Below are 16,485 nucleotides of genomic sequence, written 5' to 3'. Positions count from 1 at the left end.
GCTTATATCATAGGGTTATTTGGTTTCCTTTTTTGGAAAGACACCAACATTTACCTTGAAAAAAGCTAGCAGAAAAAACAGTTTTGTGAGAATCATCTTTCAATCTGATGGTTTACTTTGTTGGACATAATGAACGTGTTAAACAAGATCATGTGATGTGGCAATAATTTTAAGAGATGTTTGTCTTTCATGTCTGACAAGCAAAACAAATCGATTTGTTCTGTACAGTTATCATAATGCTTCATGCTGTGTATTGGCTTCATCCAATTTTGTGACATGCTGTCTCACCTCATAGTATTTACCATCCGTGTAGCATCCACAGTTCTGACTGAGGATACAGCTCTTGCCGTTAAGCACATAGCCCTGGTCACACTGGCACCCTTCAACACAGTACTGGTTGCAGTCTCTCTGCCCACGTGCAGGGGCACATTGCGGCTGGCACACCATCACACAGCTGGAATAGTGGCTGTTCACAGGGCACGACAGCACTGGGCACACACACAGAGGGGGCAAAACAAGAGGAGTTCATTGGACGGGTGAGTTTCTCAAGAAGTAAAGGGGAGGATCGTATTGTATTTCTCTGTAAAAGGCTTATATGAATGTGTGGCATTCACGGGGCCTTGATTGTGATAAAATGTCCTCTAGTTTCTGTGTTGGCAAAACAGAACATATGTCAAGTAAGCCATGGTTTGTGGTTAGACAGCGTAACGCCAGGCATTAAGAGGTTTCTGAATAGTATTTCCATGTTAGCTGTAGAAGAGCAAACAATATTTGCATCTAAATGCATAAAAAATGACTTAAAAAGTTTAATAGCAGCCTCATAAATTCTCATATTCAGCCTCATATTCTAAATATTTACATTTTCTGAAGAAAATGCATGGTGCTTTCCCATAATGTGGTATGTTATTGCCAAGACATTCTAAGTGATTTTCTAAATGTTTCTATACAGTTGCTAGGGCATTTTGGCTGGTTAAGTGGATGCTTACTGGTCCAAGTCAAAGAGCCCACCCCCATGTTTCGATGGTATTCTAGTCTCTAGAAATGGCTCTAGTCCTTCCTTCAATTTAAGTCTGTTTTTTTTTATCATTCATCAGTTGAAAGTTTGACCATGGAAAAGTGACAGCACACCTCTTCTTAATGAGCCACAAGATTTACTATAGAACATACCCCCTAACATCAAATATGAGCTATAATAATCGTGATGCTTGCCTTAGCAAGCACCACTAAATTGAATGCATAAAAAGAACTACAAGACATATTTCTTACCACAGGGTGTGGAACTTCTCCAGTCAGTGACAGATACTCCTTGTGTCTGACAGGTACTGGCATAAATCTGTAGCCAATTACAGATGGTCTCTCTCGCACCTTGATCCAAACATGTATCCTGCAGACAGCTCTGATAGAAGTAGGCTGGTGCCACTTTGCTGTGACAGCGTGCAAACACACCTCCACGGTCTATAATAAGTCCACATAATCTCACCGCTTCAGGTTCGACATAAACATACAACCCTTCAGCAAGATGAAAACGGTTTCCCGGGCTACCGTTATCCATGTCAGTGTTACCAACAGCATCCGTTACTTGGGCGGGGACCTCAGCAGCCAGGTCCCTCTCAACCAATCCACAGCGGGGGCAAGAATCCCCGCAACCCACTTGGCAGAAGGTGTCACGGTCTGCCCATGCCATGCCCCATTCGCTGACACTTAGAGTGGGACCAGAAATGGGCATTCCTTGGCAGAGCCCACATGTGGCATTAAAGAGACTCCGAGGAAGTGTGAGGAGCAGTAGAGTATTCCAGTCAAAAGCCACCTGTAGAGATATTATTAACCAGCTTACACATTGGATAATGTAAATGTAGAGGTTTTGCATTTTTTTTTCCTGTCTACGTGTTTTACAAGTAAAAAGAGGTTTGGGATATTTATTTTGGTTTGTACTCCACCTTCAGTCCAAAGTCTGTCTCCACAAGTAACTGCAGACCAAGGGTGTAGATGTTAACTTTCCCTGGACCGAGTTTTATAGGAAGATACATGCGCTCTTTATTCACCTAAAAGCAAAAAACAAAAAAAAAACAAAAAATGAAAAAAAACAAAAACTATTTTTATTAATAGTCATCAAATCCTTTTGCTACATGATTAATCTATTTCTGTATCATCTCCTAGTTGTTATCCATCTCTTGTTCATCTTCTATCTATCCTTAACATAGTTCAAAAGCCAGTTTCTCGATGACTCAATCTGTCTCTCATTCTCTAACTTCGTTTTCTTCTCCCCTCAATCTTTATTTGATCTAAAGTTCCTCAGATCTTTCGGTGGTGTTGGGAACTCATTCCAGGCATGTTGTGAACTCATTCCAGACGTCACTCAGTTATCAGTTTCCCTCTGTACCTGCTCCAGTATGCTAACAGAGGCTGACTGAAATATTATACCCCTCACCTGAAAAAAATTACTCCCGGTTTAGCTCTTCGGTTCATTAAAATAACTTTGTGTCAAAAAGTAGAAGTCTGACCTTCAAAAGGTGTGTTCTAGAATTACAGACGAATTCTTGTGATTATGAAATGTCTGCCACTCAAGCAAATGGACAAAAAAGTGTATCACTAGCTGTCTGTTCTAGTGCAGGTGAATTCTGTACTGATCCAAATCAGCTTTGTATCACATCTATACACATTGTGAAACAAATATGAACATGCTATCTGTGTCACTCAAATTCATACTATTCTTGGACATGGCCCTGTTTAAAACAAAGAGAACGAAATCATAAGATACACATTATTGGTAATCTCAACATATTTTCCAGGACAATCTTACCACAACTGTGTGTTTGAAGCTTCGGGACACCTCAATTTCATATCCATAGACCTCCAAAACAAATCCCCGCACCCATATAGCTTGACTTGTGTCTCTCTCTTCATTCCGAGCCGAAAACTGGAACATGGGCAGTCCTCCCAGAACTGTCTCTGCACTGTCTTGTCCACCAAATCCATCCTGGTCCCCTTCTCCACACTCAGTAGTGGCCAGACGAAGAGTACAGCTGCTCTGGAGGTCAAATGGTACACCTCCAAATGGCAAAAAGTGGCCATATCCAGCAACAACACACATGGCCTCAGTCCTTGGTTGGCAGAAAAATAGGCCTTCATTCTCCTGGCAGTACTCCTCTGGGTGACAGGGTGAGAAGGTGCAGTAGACACTGTTGTCTGTGCCATTACAGTAGCAGCGCTCCTGGCACTCCCAGTCAGTCCAGAATGTCTCATTGGTGGCCAGCTGGCGATCCAGGTAGAAGCAGCCGCAGTCACTACGTGCCACACAGATGCCATCACGGAGGGCAAAGCCGTCTTCACACTGGCAGCCCTCGGAGCAGGTTAGAGGGCACGGCTCCTCTGGATCATCCAGGTTAGAGCAAGTGAGAGGGCATGCAGATGTACACTCATCGAAATGACTGTTTTCTGGACAGGGTAGAGCTAATGAAAGAAAGAAAGGGAAGGAAATCATGTAACTAGGATAAAAGGTGTTGGAAATGGTAAAAGAGAGAAACAATTTACACTCTTACGGCAGTTGGTAGCACTCCTCCAAGTTCCCAGGTTGATCTGAGCATCCTGGCAAGCTGAAGCATATGCCTGGAGGGAGTTACACAGGGCAGAACGGTTTCCCTCCCGTACACACATGTTGTAGAGGCAGTTCCTGAAGAAAGGAGAGGGATTAACAGCCGTATGGCAAGCCAGGAATGAGCTGTTTACCAGGTCATTGATGTTTCCACACAGCCATGGGCTCTGGTACAGCCTTAAATCTGTACACATACGATACAAGTCCTCACAATCGCCATTGCATGTCAGATCATCTGCAATGGCTCTCCAGCCTTCAATAAACTGGTCGGCTGTATCGGCCTGCCTTCCACTAGGAAGCCGGAGGTCGTCAATTGGATCTCCATTGAAGAAACCACAGAGACCACAGGTGGTGTTGTAAAATAGAGTAGAAAGAGTGATGTTTATCAGGCCTTGACGTGAATATCGGGAGCGGACTAAACCACTCCACTCAATCACTGTGATATTTCCAGAGGACCGGTATATCATGAGAGGCTCCACTGGATGAACATAAGGAATAATCGCTGGTTCACCATTGACCTGGGCAGAGAGAGGTATGACAACATCAGCACATGTCATACAATCAGATAACTAGGTCTAAGCAATATGTAACAATATATTGAGGAGCAATCAAATCTACTGTTTAAAAAATTATATTTCTATAGTTAGTTGTCTTTCTTTTGAAGTCAGTTTTTTTCAGATTAGATACCACAAACCTTGATCAAGTCGAAATCCGAGCCACCTATCTGTGCTTCCAAATGTCCCACCCTAACGACCACTGGCCTTAGCCATGTTGGGCCCTTATTCACCAACTTTCTACCAATCTTCACCTCCACTGATGTAACATTTGCAGGCAAGCGTCCCAAAGTCTTCACCAGGTAGAATGAGCTCTCATCAGGGAATGGCATTGTGGACCCATCAAACGTGGCCAGTATTTGAGACTGGGATAGCAAACAGACTGCTTCGCGACGAGGGTAACACCCCAACAGCCCGACTTCTGCTGCACACACCTCGCCTTCCCCGCAAGAGTCATTGAAGCATGTCACTTCACCTGCCGGGCCACACACACAACGCTGGGTGCATTCTTCACCCACCTCGCCCCCTTCCCCTGCCCAGAAGGTCTCATTTAGGGCATAGTACAGGCCATCACGTTCACATCCACACTCAGACCGGCGGACACAGCGGCTACCACTCAGCACATAGCCCTGGTCACACTGACAGCCCTCAGTGCATGGATGGGTACAGTAGAGGTAAGACGTCAGGTCGGAGCAGGAGGCAGGACATGCACTTGTGCAGACTTGGTAGTGGCTGTTTTCAGGGCATATCAACGCTAAGAGCCAATAGCAAATGCAAAAATGCAAGGTCAGTGGTAAAAAGCGCATAGAAGGGACATATTCATGATAGAAAGTGAGAAAAGGATTAGTTCACTTCAGAATTTAAATTTCCTGATAATTTACTCACTCTTTCTTCAGTTGAAAAGAAATTAAGGTTTTTGAGGAAAACATTGCAGGATTTTTCTCCATATATTGGACTTCAACGGTTATCAACGGGTTTAACAAGTACATATATATATTTTTTTTTTTTTAGAAAATGACAGATCGCTTCGCTAGATAAGACCCTTATTCCTCGGCTGGGATCGTGTAGAGCCCTTTGAAGCTGCATTGAAAAAGCTATTTGGACTTTCAACCCGTTAATAACCGTTGAAGTCCACTATATGGAGAAAAATCCTGGAATGTTTTCCTCAAAAATCTTAATTTCTTTTCCACTGAAGAAAGAAAGACATGAATATCTTGGATGACGTGGGGGTGAGTAAATTATCAAGGAAATTTTAATGCTGAAGTGAACTAATCCTTTAAATAATGTATGCTTCATTAAATCTCTCTAAAAGATGTTGAATTAAACTTAAGATCCCACCTGATCTTACTCACCACAGAACGAGCGTGATCTCCAGGGTCGTATAGTGACTCCCAGGGCCTGGCATGCAAGTGCATATGCCTGTATAGCCTGGCAAAGGGTTGTGATGTTATCACGATTGCTGCACATATCATAAACACAGCTGTACACAAATGCTGTAGGGTCTACCACAGCCCTACAATCTCTGAACGGCCCGTCAGTTTTATTGATCAGCCCGCAGTAGTCTGAGCGAAAATAGAAAGCTTCGGCTGCTGGTTCACACAAGCTACAGTTCTGGGCACAGCCATCTGTACAACGAAAATCTGTGTCCTCGGCTCGCCAGCTACCACCTAGTTCCACTACGCTTTCTGCCAGCGAGCCATCTGGCAACACGGGGTCGTCGGCGGGGTCATCGTTGTAGTTACCACATAGACCGCAAGTGTTGTTGAAATAAGAGCTGGGGAGGGAGATTGAGGCGTAGTGCAATCCGTCATAGGTCACCAAGAGACCAAAGTCTGTTTCCAAAGCGACAGCAACACCAGATTGGTATACCTTGACTGCGCCTAGTTGAAGTTGAACAGGGAGAGTCTTTATCAGGCCATCCACCTGTAACAACAGAAACACAAAGTGAAAGACATTGGGAAAGTTTATATCGCCTGTGTCCTGCAAGAACAGTTTGATCTACGAAGCTGTTATTCATACTGATTGTACAGTTGGTCAATTTAGTAGGAGGAGTAGCTTCAGATTTAAAGGACTGAAACATGAAGAGAGCCAACCTGCACAGTTCCCAGAGTCCCTTTGGGTAGTGTGACACGGTGGTTGTACACCTCTACTGTCACGTCCCTTAGCCAGGACACAGTGGTCACACCACGGTTTTCATTCTTGGCCTCCACACTGAAGAAGGGCAAACCAGGCATTTCCCAGCATGGACGAGCCAACAGGTATGAGCAAGTACCCTGGATAAGAGATCAAGGAGATCATATAGTTTCATCCTACAGTTCTTTACAAAGCAAAAATAAAACAAAACAAAACAGCAAATCAGCATTGTATTCAGCTTTGTGATATGATAATCTTAAAACAGCTTTTGCTTTCAGCATTACTCTCTGATAACAGATATCTTATAAAATCAATCAGTGAAATTAAATTTGTATAATTTTTTTTTGTTTCTATGTTCAGAAAATGTCATACTTTACTATTTCCAGAAGCATCGTGCACATTTAATGGGCCAAATGCACATGGTTATTGTATCTAGATGAGGTCAGTCCAGTCGAGCCACCAGCATTGTTGTCATGGGGCGTCTGGTCCAGCCATTTTGGTCAATGTTATTGGAGTATTTATTGAAGTTATTGAAATATCAAAGCTGCACTTTTCCATGGATTGAAAATGCATGGTGTTCTGTCAAGCTCAAATGCAATTTTGTTCATTTAAAAAATATATATTAGGTCAGGATTTGAGCTTAGGTCCTATTGAGTGATAAAAAAGTAAGTATACCATTGGACTATCACATCTTTTATCACGTTTTTTTTTAGGGAATGACTAAGTTTGTAAAACTGTTTTTCCCCCATTAGCCAATTTTATAGGGCACAAAGTGAGCCAGGACTGCCAATAGTGCTCCCTTAAAGGGATGGTTCACCCAAAAAGGAAAATTCTGTCATCATTTACTCACACCCAAGTTGTTCCAAACTTGTATGAATTTCTTTCTTCTGATGAACACAAAAGAAGATATTTGAAAGAATATGGGTAACCAAACAGTTTGATGGGCCCTTATAACTTATATAGTATGAAAAAAAAGTACTATGGAAGTAAATGGGGCCCATCAAATGTTCAGTTACAGACATTCTTCAAAATATCTTCTTTTGTATTCAGCAGAAAAAAGACATTCATACAGGTTTGTAAAAACTTGAGGGTGAGTAAATCATGACAGAATTTTCCTTTTTGGGTGAACTATCCCTTTAAAAAAGGTCAATAACTATTACTGACCATTTTTATAGAAATGGGATAATTTTAACCCTATACTGCACCTGGAAGTGATACAGAAATCCATCGAAGGTGTGGTAGTGGGGGTCTCCAAACACCACACAGGTGCTAGTGCGGGTAGGCTGGCAGTAATAAGCCCCCTCCACTTGTTCACAGGTCTCTAGCTGACCACATGGAGTTTCCTGGCAGATGACCTCATTATCCAGATCAAGACACCTACATCGTTGAGTGCATTGGTCTGATAGCCAGAAAACCTCCCCACGCCGGTAAAACCGTCCTGAAAAAAATAAAGGTTGCAGAAATGCAAAGAGAGGAAGAAAGAGATTGGGTAATATGATAACATGTTGAAATAAAAGTGTACATACAAAATAACCAAAGAGCACACATTTCATATAAGATATCTTATGAGTAAAATATTAATTAAATGTAGCAAATACCACAAAACATAACTCTCTCTAACTACAACTATATGCATTTTGTTATACCAGTGTAGCTGCAGCCATTTGCTGGGTCTATCTGCTCGCCATCAATGCGGAAGAACCACCGTCCTGGCACGTTGACATTAGTCGTCTGTTCAATGTTGACCACTTCGTTCGAGCGTGATCCAGGAAGGTTGAAGAAATGGCTGACATCTCCACCATTGAAACCTGCCTAGAAAAAGCAAACATAGCAGAGAATGAGGAAAATCCTGAGATCAAAGAGATTATGTTGTGAGTTTGCAGAGGGTGAAAACATTTCCCAGGGAACTACCTGATCCATAGAACCAGAAGAATGTAATGAAATAGACCATAATATACAGTAACCTCTGTAACAGCTGTGATTTTCAAGATTACCTGTGCTGTGGTTCCTCCCAAGCCTGTAAGAGGGTCTCCTCCACTAGCCGTGCCTGTGCTCCAGCTGATCTCTCCATAGTTAAAAATAGCAAAATAAGCTTGGCCATCTGAGATTAAAACAGCCTGAAATGTATTTACCTGAAAAGAAAAAAAGAACAATTACTCTCTTTTGTTGTTCATGTGGTGATCAAACAATACATACTGTTCAGTAGCTTATTTTTTTTATTGGTCACGCAAAATAAAACAGATACAAACTGAATATATCTCTTTTTGCCTCACCGGTGTAGTCTGGCTGCCTCCGTAGAAGGTGACCTGATTCCAGGTAGCAATAAAGACCCAGGAGGCAGTGAACGATACCATATTCTTGAAATACTTTCTGACATCCTGACTGGCCCTCTCCAGGATCTCTGGGTCTGTGCTCTCACGGTAGTACACATCTCCACGGATACCATTATGCACGTCAGCCCATAAAGGGGCAATGAAGGAACGACTGTCACTGAGGGGGAAAGCCTCTGGAGTGAATTGACTCACCTGAATGCTGAAGGAGATCACTCCATTGTTGTTGACCTGTTGGGGAATAGAAGATAGTGTGCTGTTACACTGATCTCTTCACATAGATGGTAGATGGATGAATAGATCACTAAGAACACCAAAAATATTTACACCAAGCTCCCAATTCACCGCTGAATTGAACACCTATGATATTTCAATGAGATTTTTGGTGATTTATCTCACAGTTATTTTTCATATTTTGGAGACTTACATAAAGGGACCTATAGGGTATATTGAAGAATATGAATGGAATTAATAGTGGAATCTCTGGAGAGCTGCCATCATCCATCTTAGGGGTTTCTAAATCCCTGTGAGCTGGTCCAAAGGGGTAGAGGGTATCCTGAGAAAATGCTATGCAAAGAAAAAAGGAAATGTTGAGAATGAAATGAAAAGAAGCATTGATGAACTGGCCATGTCAGGGTGTCTGGATTGAAAATAATGGATTTAAACTACATAAATTCAGTGATGTGTCCTTTTGCATAGGCGAAGTAAGTCATGTAGAGAAGTAATTTACAAAGACTTGGAAAACATTTGGTTATTTTTTAATCACATCTTTACTTAATTAATTAACTCTTTATTCAGTGCCTTGGCTCTTTTTATCTATCAATCACTGTTACATCTAAAGAGGGGCTGTGGAGGCAAGCAGGAGAGGGTTTGTATGCAGTTGTGAGAGGACATCACTTACCTCCTCTGGGAGCAAGGGTGCTGAAAAGCTGGAGCAGAGAGACTAAAGTGCCTGTTCTGACCATCCTAAACACCTGAGAAACATATAGAATCAGAAAGAGCTTTAGTGCCAAGTGTGCTTGCATACACAAGAAAATGTTTTTGTTAATGAAGCCTCTAGTGCAAACATATAAATACAAAAAGATACATAATAATAAAATTAAAGAAAAAAGATATGAAAAACGTGAATTCAAATATTCATCACAAAATATCAGAAATACTTTATTGGCACCAGCCTTCCAAACATCAGTTATTTTAAGATGAAAATATTTTGACCTTTTTTATTAAAAAAATATTAGTATGAAAATAAGCCTATTTTAAAGAAATTAACAACTAGGCCAAGTTGCATTTGTTTCCAATCTGCCCTGGTTTAAAGAGCAGTCTCCCAGGTCTCCCATGGGGGTATTCTCCCCCTTTCTCCCTCTCCAAGGTGGGCCTGTTCGCCCCGAGTTGAAAAGGTTCTATTATGTGATGGGGAACAATGTGTTGGGATCACATTCTCCAGAACTATCGTGTGAGTGGGCTATGGTGATGCAGTTCCAGGCCTCCACAGTGCCAGTAAGCCCGCGGCTGGGAGAACCTGCCTTGCTCCTATCCATCGTCTGAAGGGTCCATTACAAAGTGTTTATGTTCTATGACTTGTTGGCATCAGAGAGAGGACTGTGAACAGTCAGGCTAATGGGTTTAATTTAGCAGGCTTGAGTTGCCAGGGTCTTTACGGCAACCCTGAGGGGCAGAAGTTTGGGTTTCACTCCCTTTAGATTCACCCAGCCTTAGTGTGCCAAAATAAATGGACATCTTCAGAAATCCGGAACGGAAATGATAATGACCTAAAATGATTCTGATGGTAAAACGGTGAACTGGAACTACTTTGTCACTCCGGACTTCATTTAGGTAGACCTATATTTTGAATAGGAGCACCAAATGTCTTTTAGAAAGGGCAATGACAAAACAGTGAGCAATAGAAAGTAAAACTGATTCATCCAAATTATCCCAGTCTATTTCAGTCTTAAGGGTGTTTCCACAGAAAACTTGCCGCTTGCCTCAAAATAAACCTAAACTAATGTAAACACAAAAGCAAAATACTGCTAAAGGTCTAGTGTCTGATTAAAAAATTAGTATATAACTTATATGTAGTGTATGATATGAAAATATATGTTCATTTCTCTTATAGTTAATTTTGTGCGTATGTTCAAGTTTTTTACAGTATGACAAATCCAGAATGATGTTGTCAGATTAATACAAATAAATTAAAGCATACAATGTCCTTATAGCTCCATTAATCAAGACATGGCATCTAATATAAGTCTAATTAAATTAGTCATATTTAACAAAATGTTGGAATCTAAATGATTACCTGTGGATATACCTTTGCCTCAGTAAGAAAATTATCTAGAGGAAGAAAATTAAATTTACCATCCTACAGTAAAGATAGTTTAATTATTTTTTTATTTTATAATTTATTTAAAAAAGCAGTCATTAAATAAATGAATGAAATAAAAAATAAAAATAATGAGGGGAAAAACACAATTTTAAAAATAACTTTTTCATTAACAAAATTAGCAATAATTTATCAAAATAAAGCATTTCAAAACTTCCATGGAAACAACCTAAAATTTTTATTCAAGCTGCTTGCGTTAGGAACGAATACTCAAGTCGCAGTCTTACAAAAAAGGAAGTGTACCATTACTTCCTACTGCCAAATGAGAAAAAAATATCCACCTTCCTAGATAACTGAAATCCAGTCTCCTGAAGAGAGCCTATGTATTTAGACAATGTCCTGCATAACATCTTCCGTCATGAAACCAAAGCACAGACAAAACTGGCATTTGATGGGATTCCCAAGTGAACCATGAGATACTGTGTGAGATGCCAAAAGGCAAATCCATTGCTCTCCACATCACATTACATAGACTTGAGTTCATTTGGCTAACCTATCAGAAACCGATCTCAAACAAGCTGCCTTGTCTGACGACTGGCATTAATAACAATGATAGATGTTATCAAAATTTCTTAGTTACCGATTGGCAGGTAAAGCCTATCATTTACATTTTCACACACAAAGTGTGTTTTCAAAACAAAGAGAGAGAAGAGAGGTGTAAAAGAGGCAGAGAGCACCTGAACATCACTTGTGAGAAACTGACAAGGAGTGAAAGACAGCGAATTTGTCATAAGAAAACAAAACAAAACAAAACACAACGTTCCAGTTCAAAGACCACAACTCAGAAATCAGCACTCACCTGCCTTCATAGGACGGAAGTTCAGTACGTCACCTGTGCATCAGCCTCTAAGTCACATCCAACTGGGTACCATCAACTCAGTCTCAAGAGCGGAGGGGCTCTGCTCTTGGATGCAGAAAAGGGAGGGGGAGACAGCCCAGAAAAACCCTCCTAAATCCTCCACTCACACCGAGTGCTGTGCTGGTCCAATTCCACAGGACAACCGCCAAAGACAAGAATGGCAAACACGGCCCAATCCGTGCTTCAGGGTACGCTTGATTTCAAAGAGCAAAAGTCTGGAGAAAGTGATCCCAGAATGAGAGGACAGAGAAGGAGTGAGAGAGTGGGTTCCCTGTACGGATCTACTGAAGGGAGACGCATCAGAGGCAGGCGCTACCTTTTGCACCAGGGATAGTGTTAAAGTTAATCTGAGATCGTTTTTTGGAGGTGGGGGGTGGGGGTGGATAGGAGAGTCAGAGGGAAAGAGAGAGGGGTGGGGATGGAAAGTGGGGTTGAGACTTTCGAATGAGGGAAAGAATAAAAAAAAGAACAAGAGCAGAATGGCGAAGAAAGAGTGGATGAGAGAAGGGGGTAGAAATGAGGACCAGTGAAAGGTGGCGTTTGGTAAGTAACTGAAGGGAAATATTGAAACTAGAGCCGTAAGCACAAAGAGGATTTCTGAAGAAAATGTCAGGCCTTTGGATCTAACTCCAATTCCCTAGATGGCAGCCCTCTCCATAGCTAGTGCACAGTCCTCTTCTGCATCTCTTCTGGGGCTCTACAGCCCACCCTTGGGGCATTTATTTACAAAAGAAAACACGGCAGAAAAACATTGCTTTATTTGATTAAAAAAAGGAGAAGAGCTTGGGTTACCACATTAACATGAATCCGCTTAGACACTCCATGTGTGTGCGTGAGTGAGTGAATCAGTGCTCCCCCTCCTGTCTTACTGGCCTTCTTGCACCAATTAAGGACAGCCTCATTTGCAACAGCTCACTCAACCCTGGGTTGATCTCCAAATGGGGCTCATTTCCATAGATGGAGTGGTGAGATAACAACAAAAAGGGGGGAAATCATTGGTGCATCCACAGTGATAGGGTCTGGGAAGGAGATGGGAGCAAGATCTGAGTTAGACTCAGCATTGTTTCTAGGAGGACAGTGGAGGTAACTAGATACCAGAGGGGGGCAGGATGTGTGAAAGCCGACTGGACGGACACAGACCCCAGATTCCCTGTGACCAATGTGGGGGTCCCAGCGGAGGGTTCTTTTACACCTTGTTGCTTTGTTGTGTAAATGCAGACCATACTCTTAACCAAACTAGTGCATAACAAGGACATAGAGAATTTGACAAAGAGTGCAATGTGGTCCCAGGCTGACTGTTGGACAGTTGAATCATCTTGTGCTGGAATGACCAGATACAGAAGAAAGAGTGAGTAAGGACAAAAAGGAGACAGCAATCCTTATCTTCTCACCATCATCTCCTTCTGCCATTGTAATTACTTACTAACAGGGTTTATCATTCTTTCTTGCTTTTTTTTATTTGTCCCTCATTCTACTTCACGTTGACCTTCAAACAGAAACATTGTGATTGTGGAATAGGTCAACTCAGCTGAGATAATCCTACATCTTTACAACCAAATCTTTACAAAGTTTCAGTCCCACCAAGAACAAGAGATGGCTATGAGCTAGGTGATAAGCATTAACTCCACTGTCTGGGCATTGGAGTCAAGTGTCTGATAAAATGTAATCGCAAACTGTCAGCCCCATCAACCACCTGCCAACCAAACCTGGCAGATTGGAATCAGGCTGACTGAATTACCATAATGTCAGCGGGTACAACGAGGGCTTTTGGAGTCATCGAGCAGCTTCCGTGGGAAAGGACTTAAGCATAGATGAGAGCACTAATGCTGCAGTTGCTTGCTTGTAGGTTCACCAGGCCTGACCCTGTATGCTAGAAAAGGTCCTGGACAAGAACCTGGCTGGGTCATCCAATATCTTAATTTTCATCCAAACCCCTTGATGCATCCAACGCCAAGCAGTTGTTTTGCCCTCATTTTCTTTCCTTTCTTCAACAATGTCAAGCCCCCTTAAGGTAACTCAAACCTTCTCAGAAAACATCTCCCCCTCCTGGCCACACAATGAGCTTCCTTCAGCCTTCCATGCTTTATGGTGAACAGGGTAGATCAGGCTACCAGTTGCCCAGCCAGTTCTTTTTTGCTCTGCTACAGAGTGAGGCGATAAAAAAAAACTTTTATAAAAAACCCCACCTATCCAAAACACACCAAATCCCTCAACAGCTCCCAGTGTGACCTTGCCTTTGTAGCCCACCCCTGCTTTCATGCCCTGGCAACCCCTTGTCGCTCTTCCCTCAGATTGGCACAACTCTCCGTGTTGCCGATCCACCAGTGAACTCTGGCTACAGCTGCACTCTGGGAGGCTATGCTGCCCAATAGTTAGGCCGCTAAGGAGATGGATGTTTTTTAAGCCTTGGTTGGACAGAGCTGTGGGTGAGTCTGAGAGTGTGACAGCGATGCCAGATTTGGCACGTGTAGCTTTCACCTGTAGGCGTGACAGAAATAGGCCAGCACTTCCAAACGTGGTGAAACCAATTAGGCATGATGCTTTTTATCAGCCAAACCACTGTGGTGATCCAGGTGGCAGGCTAGCTTGTGGCTGTCTGGCTGGATAGACTCCAGTTGGATGCTAGCATTTGCCTAGGCTCTTGGTGAGGTCTCCACAGCGGCTTGTCCCTAGTGTGAGTTGAGTAAATACACAACTACGACAACAAAAGAGGAGCATATACAAGAAAGCACAGCAAACAAAATAAAAGGCAACAGGTATAGGTAACCCTGGTGAAATAAACATGATAAAAGGTCACACAATTCATCCTCAATACAGCTTATCCAGAAAAAAATATCATAGCATTAGATTCACCAGAGTATAATGGTCATCAAGCTCTACCAGTTTTGCAGATTCAACAGCTGAAACAGCTGATCCAGGACATAACATTGGGGATCTCTGGATACTGTTGTTAACTTAATTAACATTTACACATCTCTGCTCATGTCAAATGAAACATATCATTTTAAGTCAACTAACAATAAAACAAATTTCACGAAAAGGGGAAACTTCAGCTTGGGGGACATTAAGACTCTTATGAATTTCATGCAAAGCCTTGGCTTCTGTTTATTCTTAACATTTTTCAGTACTACGGCATTCTACAGAACTTCACATATTGGTAAAATACCACTAACATCTTTTACAGCAATATTCCATGTCAATGTTCACATATTCATTAATACTTAATTATTATCCATAGCCCAAGCCAATTTTTTTTAAACAATCCGTAAAACCCCATTATACAGACCCAGCAATAGGTAAATATTTCAGCACCTACTCTGTTAACAATTCTGCCATTAAAGGCCAGATGTCCTTTGGGAGCAGAACAGAGAGGATCAAGTGTCATCACAACAGCCAAAGCACAATGAAAACAAAATATGAGCAATGAGAAACTTGTAGAGACACAGGTACTGCTGAAAGATGGGAGAAAAGGGGTGCCCAAGCACACAGACTGTGGTTTGTATATGAGATCGAAAGCAAACATGCAGTTCTATCTAGTGAGACATTGGCATAGTAGAGATTATTATCCAAATGAGGACATTAGTAAGCATTATATGGGATTTTCAGTGAAGAATACAATTACACAGGAAAGAGGTAAACAAATGTAGCCAGAATTTGGTATAATCATAGGATTTGGGCAAAAATATGACAATTAAGCTCAATTTCCAGTGATAGGACACAATTGAAACAGTGATGGGACTTTTAAACATAACAGATCATCAGTGTGACATATGCTGTTACACTGAAACAAAGATGTCTCAATATCTGCCAACAATATTAATGCAGGCTCTTCTCTTATCAATAGTGATAATATAGCTAATCTGAGCCTCTAATGGATTCTGAGCTCCCTGTTAACACCCTCCTCTGGGACAGGGTTGCATAGAGACAGCTTGGTAACTAGAGAGGGAGTCTATATAGTATATCAGACACTCTAACATTAGAGCCATTCTGCTAGGAAATGGTATAGGAGTGAACAGGAAAAGCCCTGGTAATCCAATTCCTGAAATGTATAGACTGGTATGTGCTGACTTTGGTTAAATAAATAAGACCATAAAGACTGAATGTTAACATGTTAAAAATAGTCTCACAATCTGTATGAAACCTTTATAACTGATTGTTATTTAGTTTGAGACTGAGAAAAGGGCATGTCTTAATTTAACTTACAATTCTCTGTGGTAAGTGACCTAGTACTTACGAAAGGATTGACAGTCATTTGCGAGCTAAGACAGAATAAGGATATTTGTGTGTGGCTGTCCCTTATTAATGTTACTTAACAAATGACAGCAGTAATATCTTCAAATTCCATTAAAACCTATAAAATATTGAGAGGATTAAAAATGATTAAAAATAAAAGTCATCAAAAATAATCAAAGTGTTCCACATTTCTACTTAAAAAAATCATATCTACAAATATTATTCCAGACAGTAACTTAAATTAAATATTTTATTGGTCCCCTCTTCTTTTTTCTTTCTCTGGAACATGGGAGTGATAATAATAAATAAATGCAGGTTTATAACCAAACAGCATATGTCCTTTTTTGCACATCAATAAGAGAATGGCATCTACATACTCCAAAGAATCTTTCCACCAGTGATAA

At 41.4% G+C, this 16,485-nt stretch overlaps 1 protein-coding gene across 1 annotated transcript in view; it reads right to left on the bottom strand.

Moving 5' to 3' along the window:
* tecta (tectorin alpha) overlaps positions 1-9,574 on the bottom strand; it is a 30,319-nt gene extending 20,745 nt beyond the window's left edge. The window contains exons 1-14 of the mRNA XM_077231886.1: positions 9,511-9,574; positions 9,037-9,176; positions 8,553-8,840; positions 8,274-8,411; positions 7,926-8,091; positions 7,485-7,717; positions 6,240-6,419; positions 5,499-6,069; positions 4,287-4,900; positions 3,540-4,110; positions 2,801-3,450; positions 1,938-2,042; positions 1,267-1,807; positions 289-488 (exon numbers count right to left, since the gene is read on the bottom strand). Coding sequence (XP_077088001.1) covers positions 289-488; positions 1,267-1,807; positions 1,938-2,042; positions 2,801-3,450; positions 3,540-4,110; positions 4,287-4,900; positions 5,499-6,069; positions 6,240-6,419; positions 7,485-7,717; positions 7,926-8,091; positions 8,274-8,411; positions 8,553-8,840; positions 9,037-9,176; positions 9,511-9,574 — 4,461 coding nt within the window. The remainder of the gene's footprint in view (positions 1-288; positions 489-1,266; positions 1,808-1,937; positions 2,043-2,800; positions 3,451-3,539; positions 4,111-4,286; positions 4,901-5,498; positions 6,070-6,239; positions 6,420-7,484; positions 7,718-7,925; positions 8,092-8,273; positions 8,412-8,552; positions 8,841-9,036; positions 9,177-9,510) is intronic.
* Positions 9,575-16,485: the final 6,911 nt, after the last annotated feature.

The sequence above is a fragment of the Siphateles boraxobius genome, unplaced genomic scaffold (genome assembly GCF_051911475.1).
Source record: "Siphateles boraxobius isolate OS27281-9 unplaced genomic scaffold, OSU_SipBor_1 16, whole genome shotgun sequence".
Lineage (NCBI taxonomy): Eukaryota > Metazoa > Chordata > Actinopteri > Cypriniformes > Leuciscidae > Siphateles > Siphateles boraxobius.
Note: the sequence above shows the minus strand (reverse complement) of the source record. Positions and strands in the feature narration are given on the sequence as shown.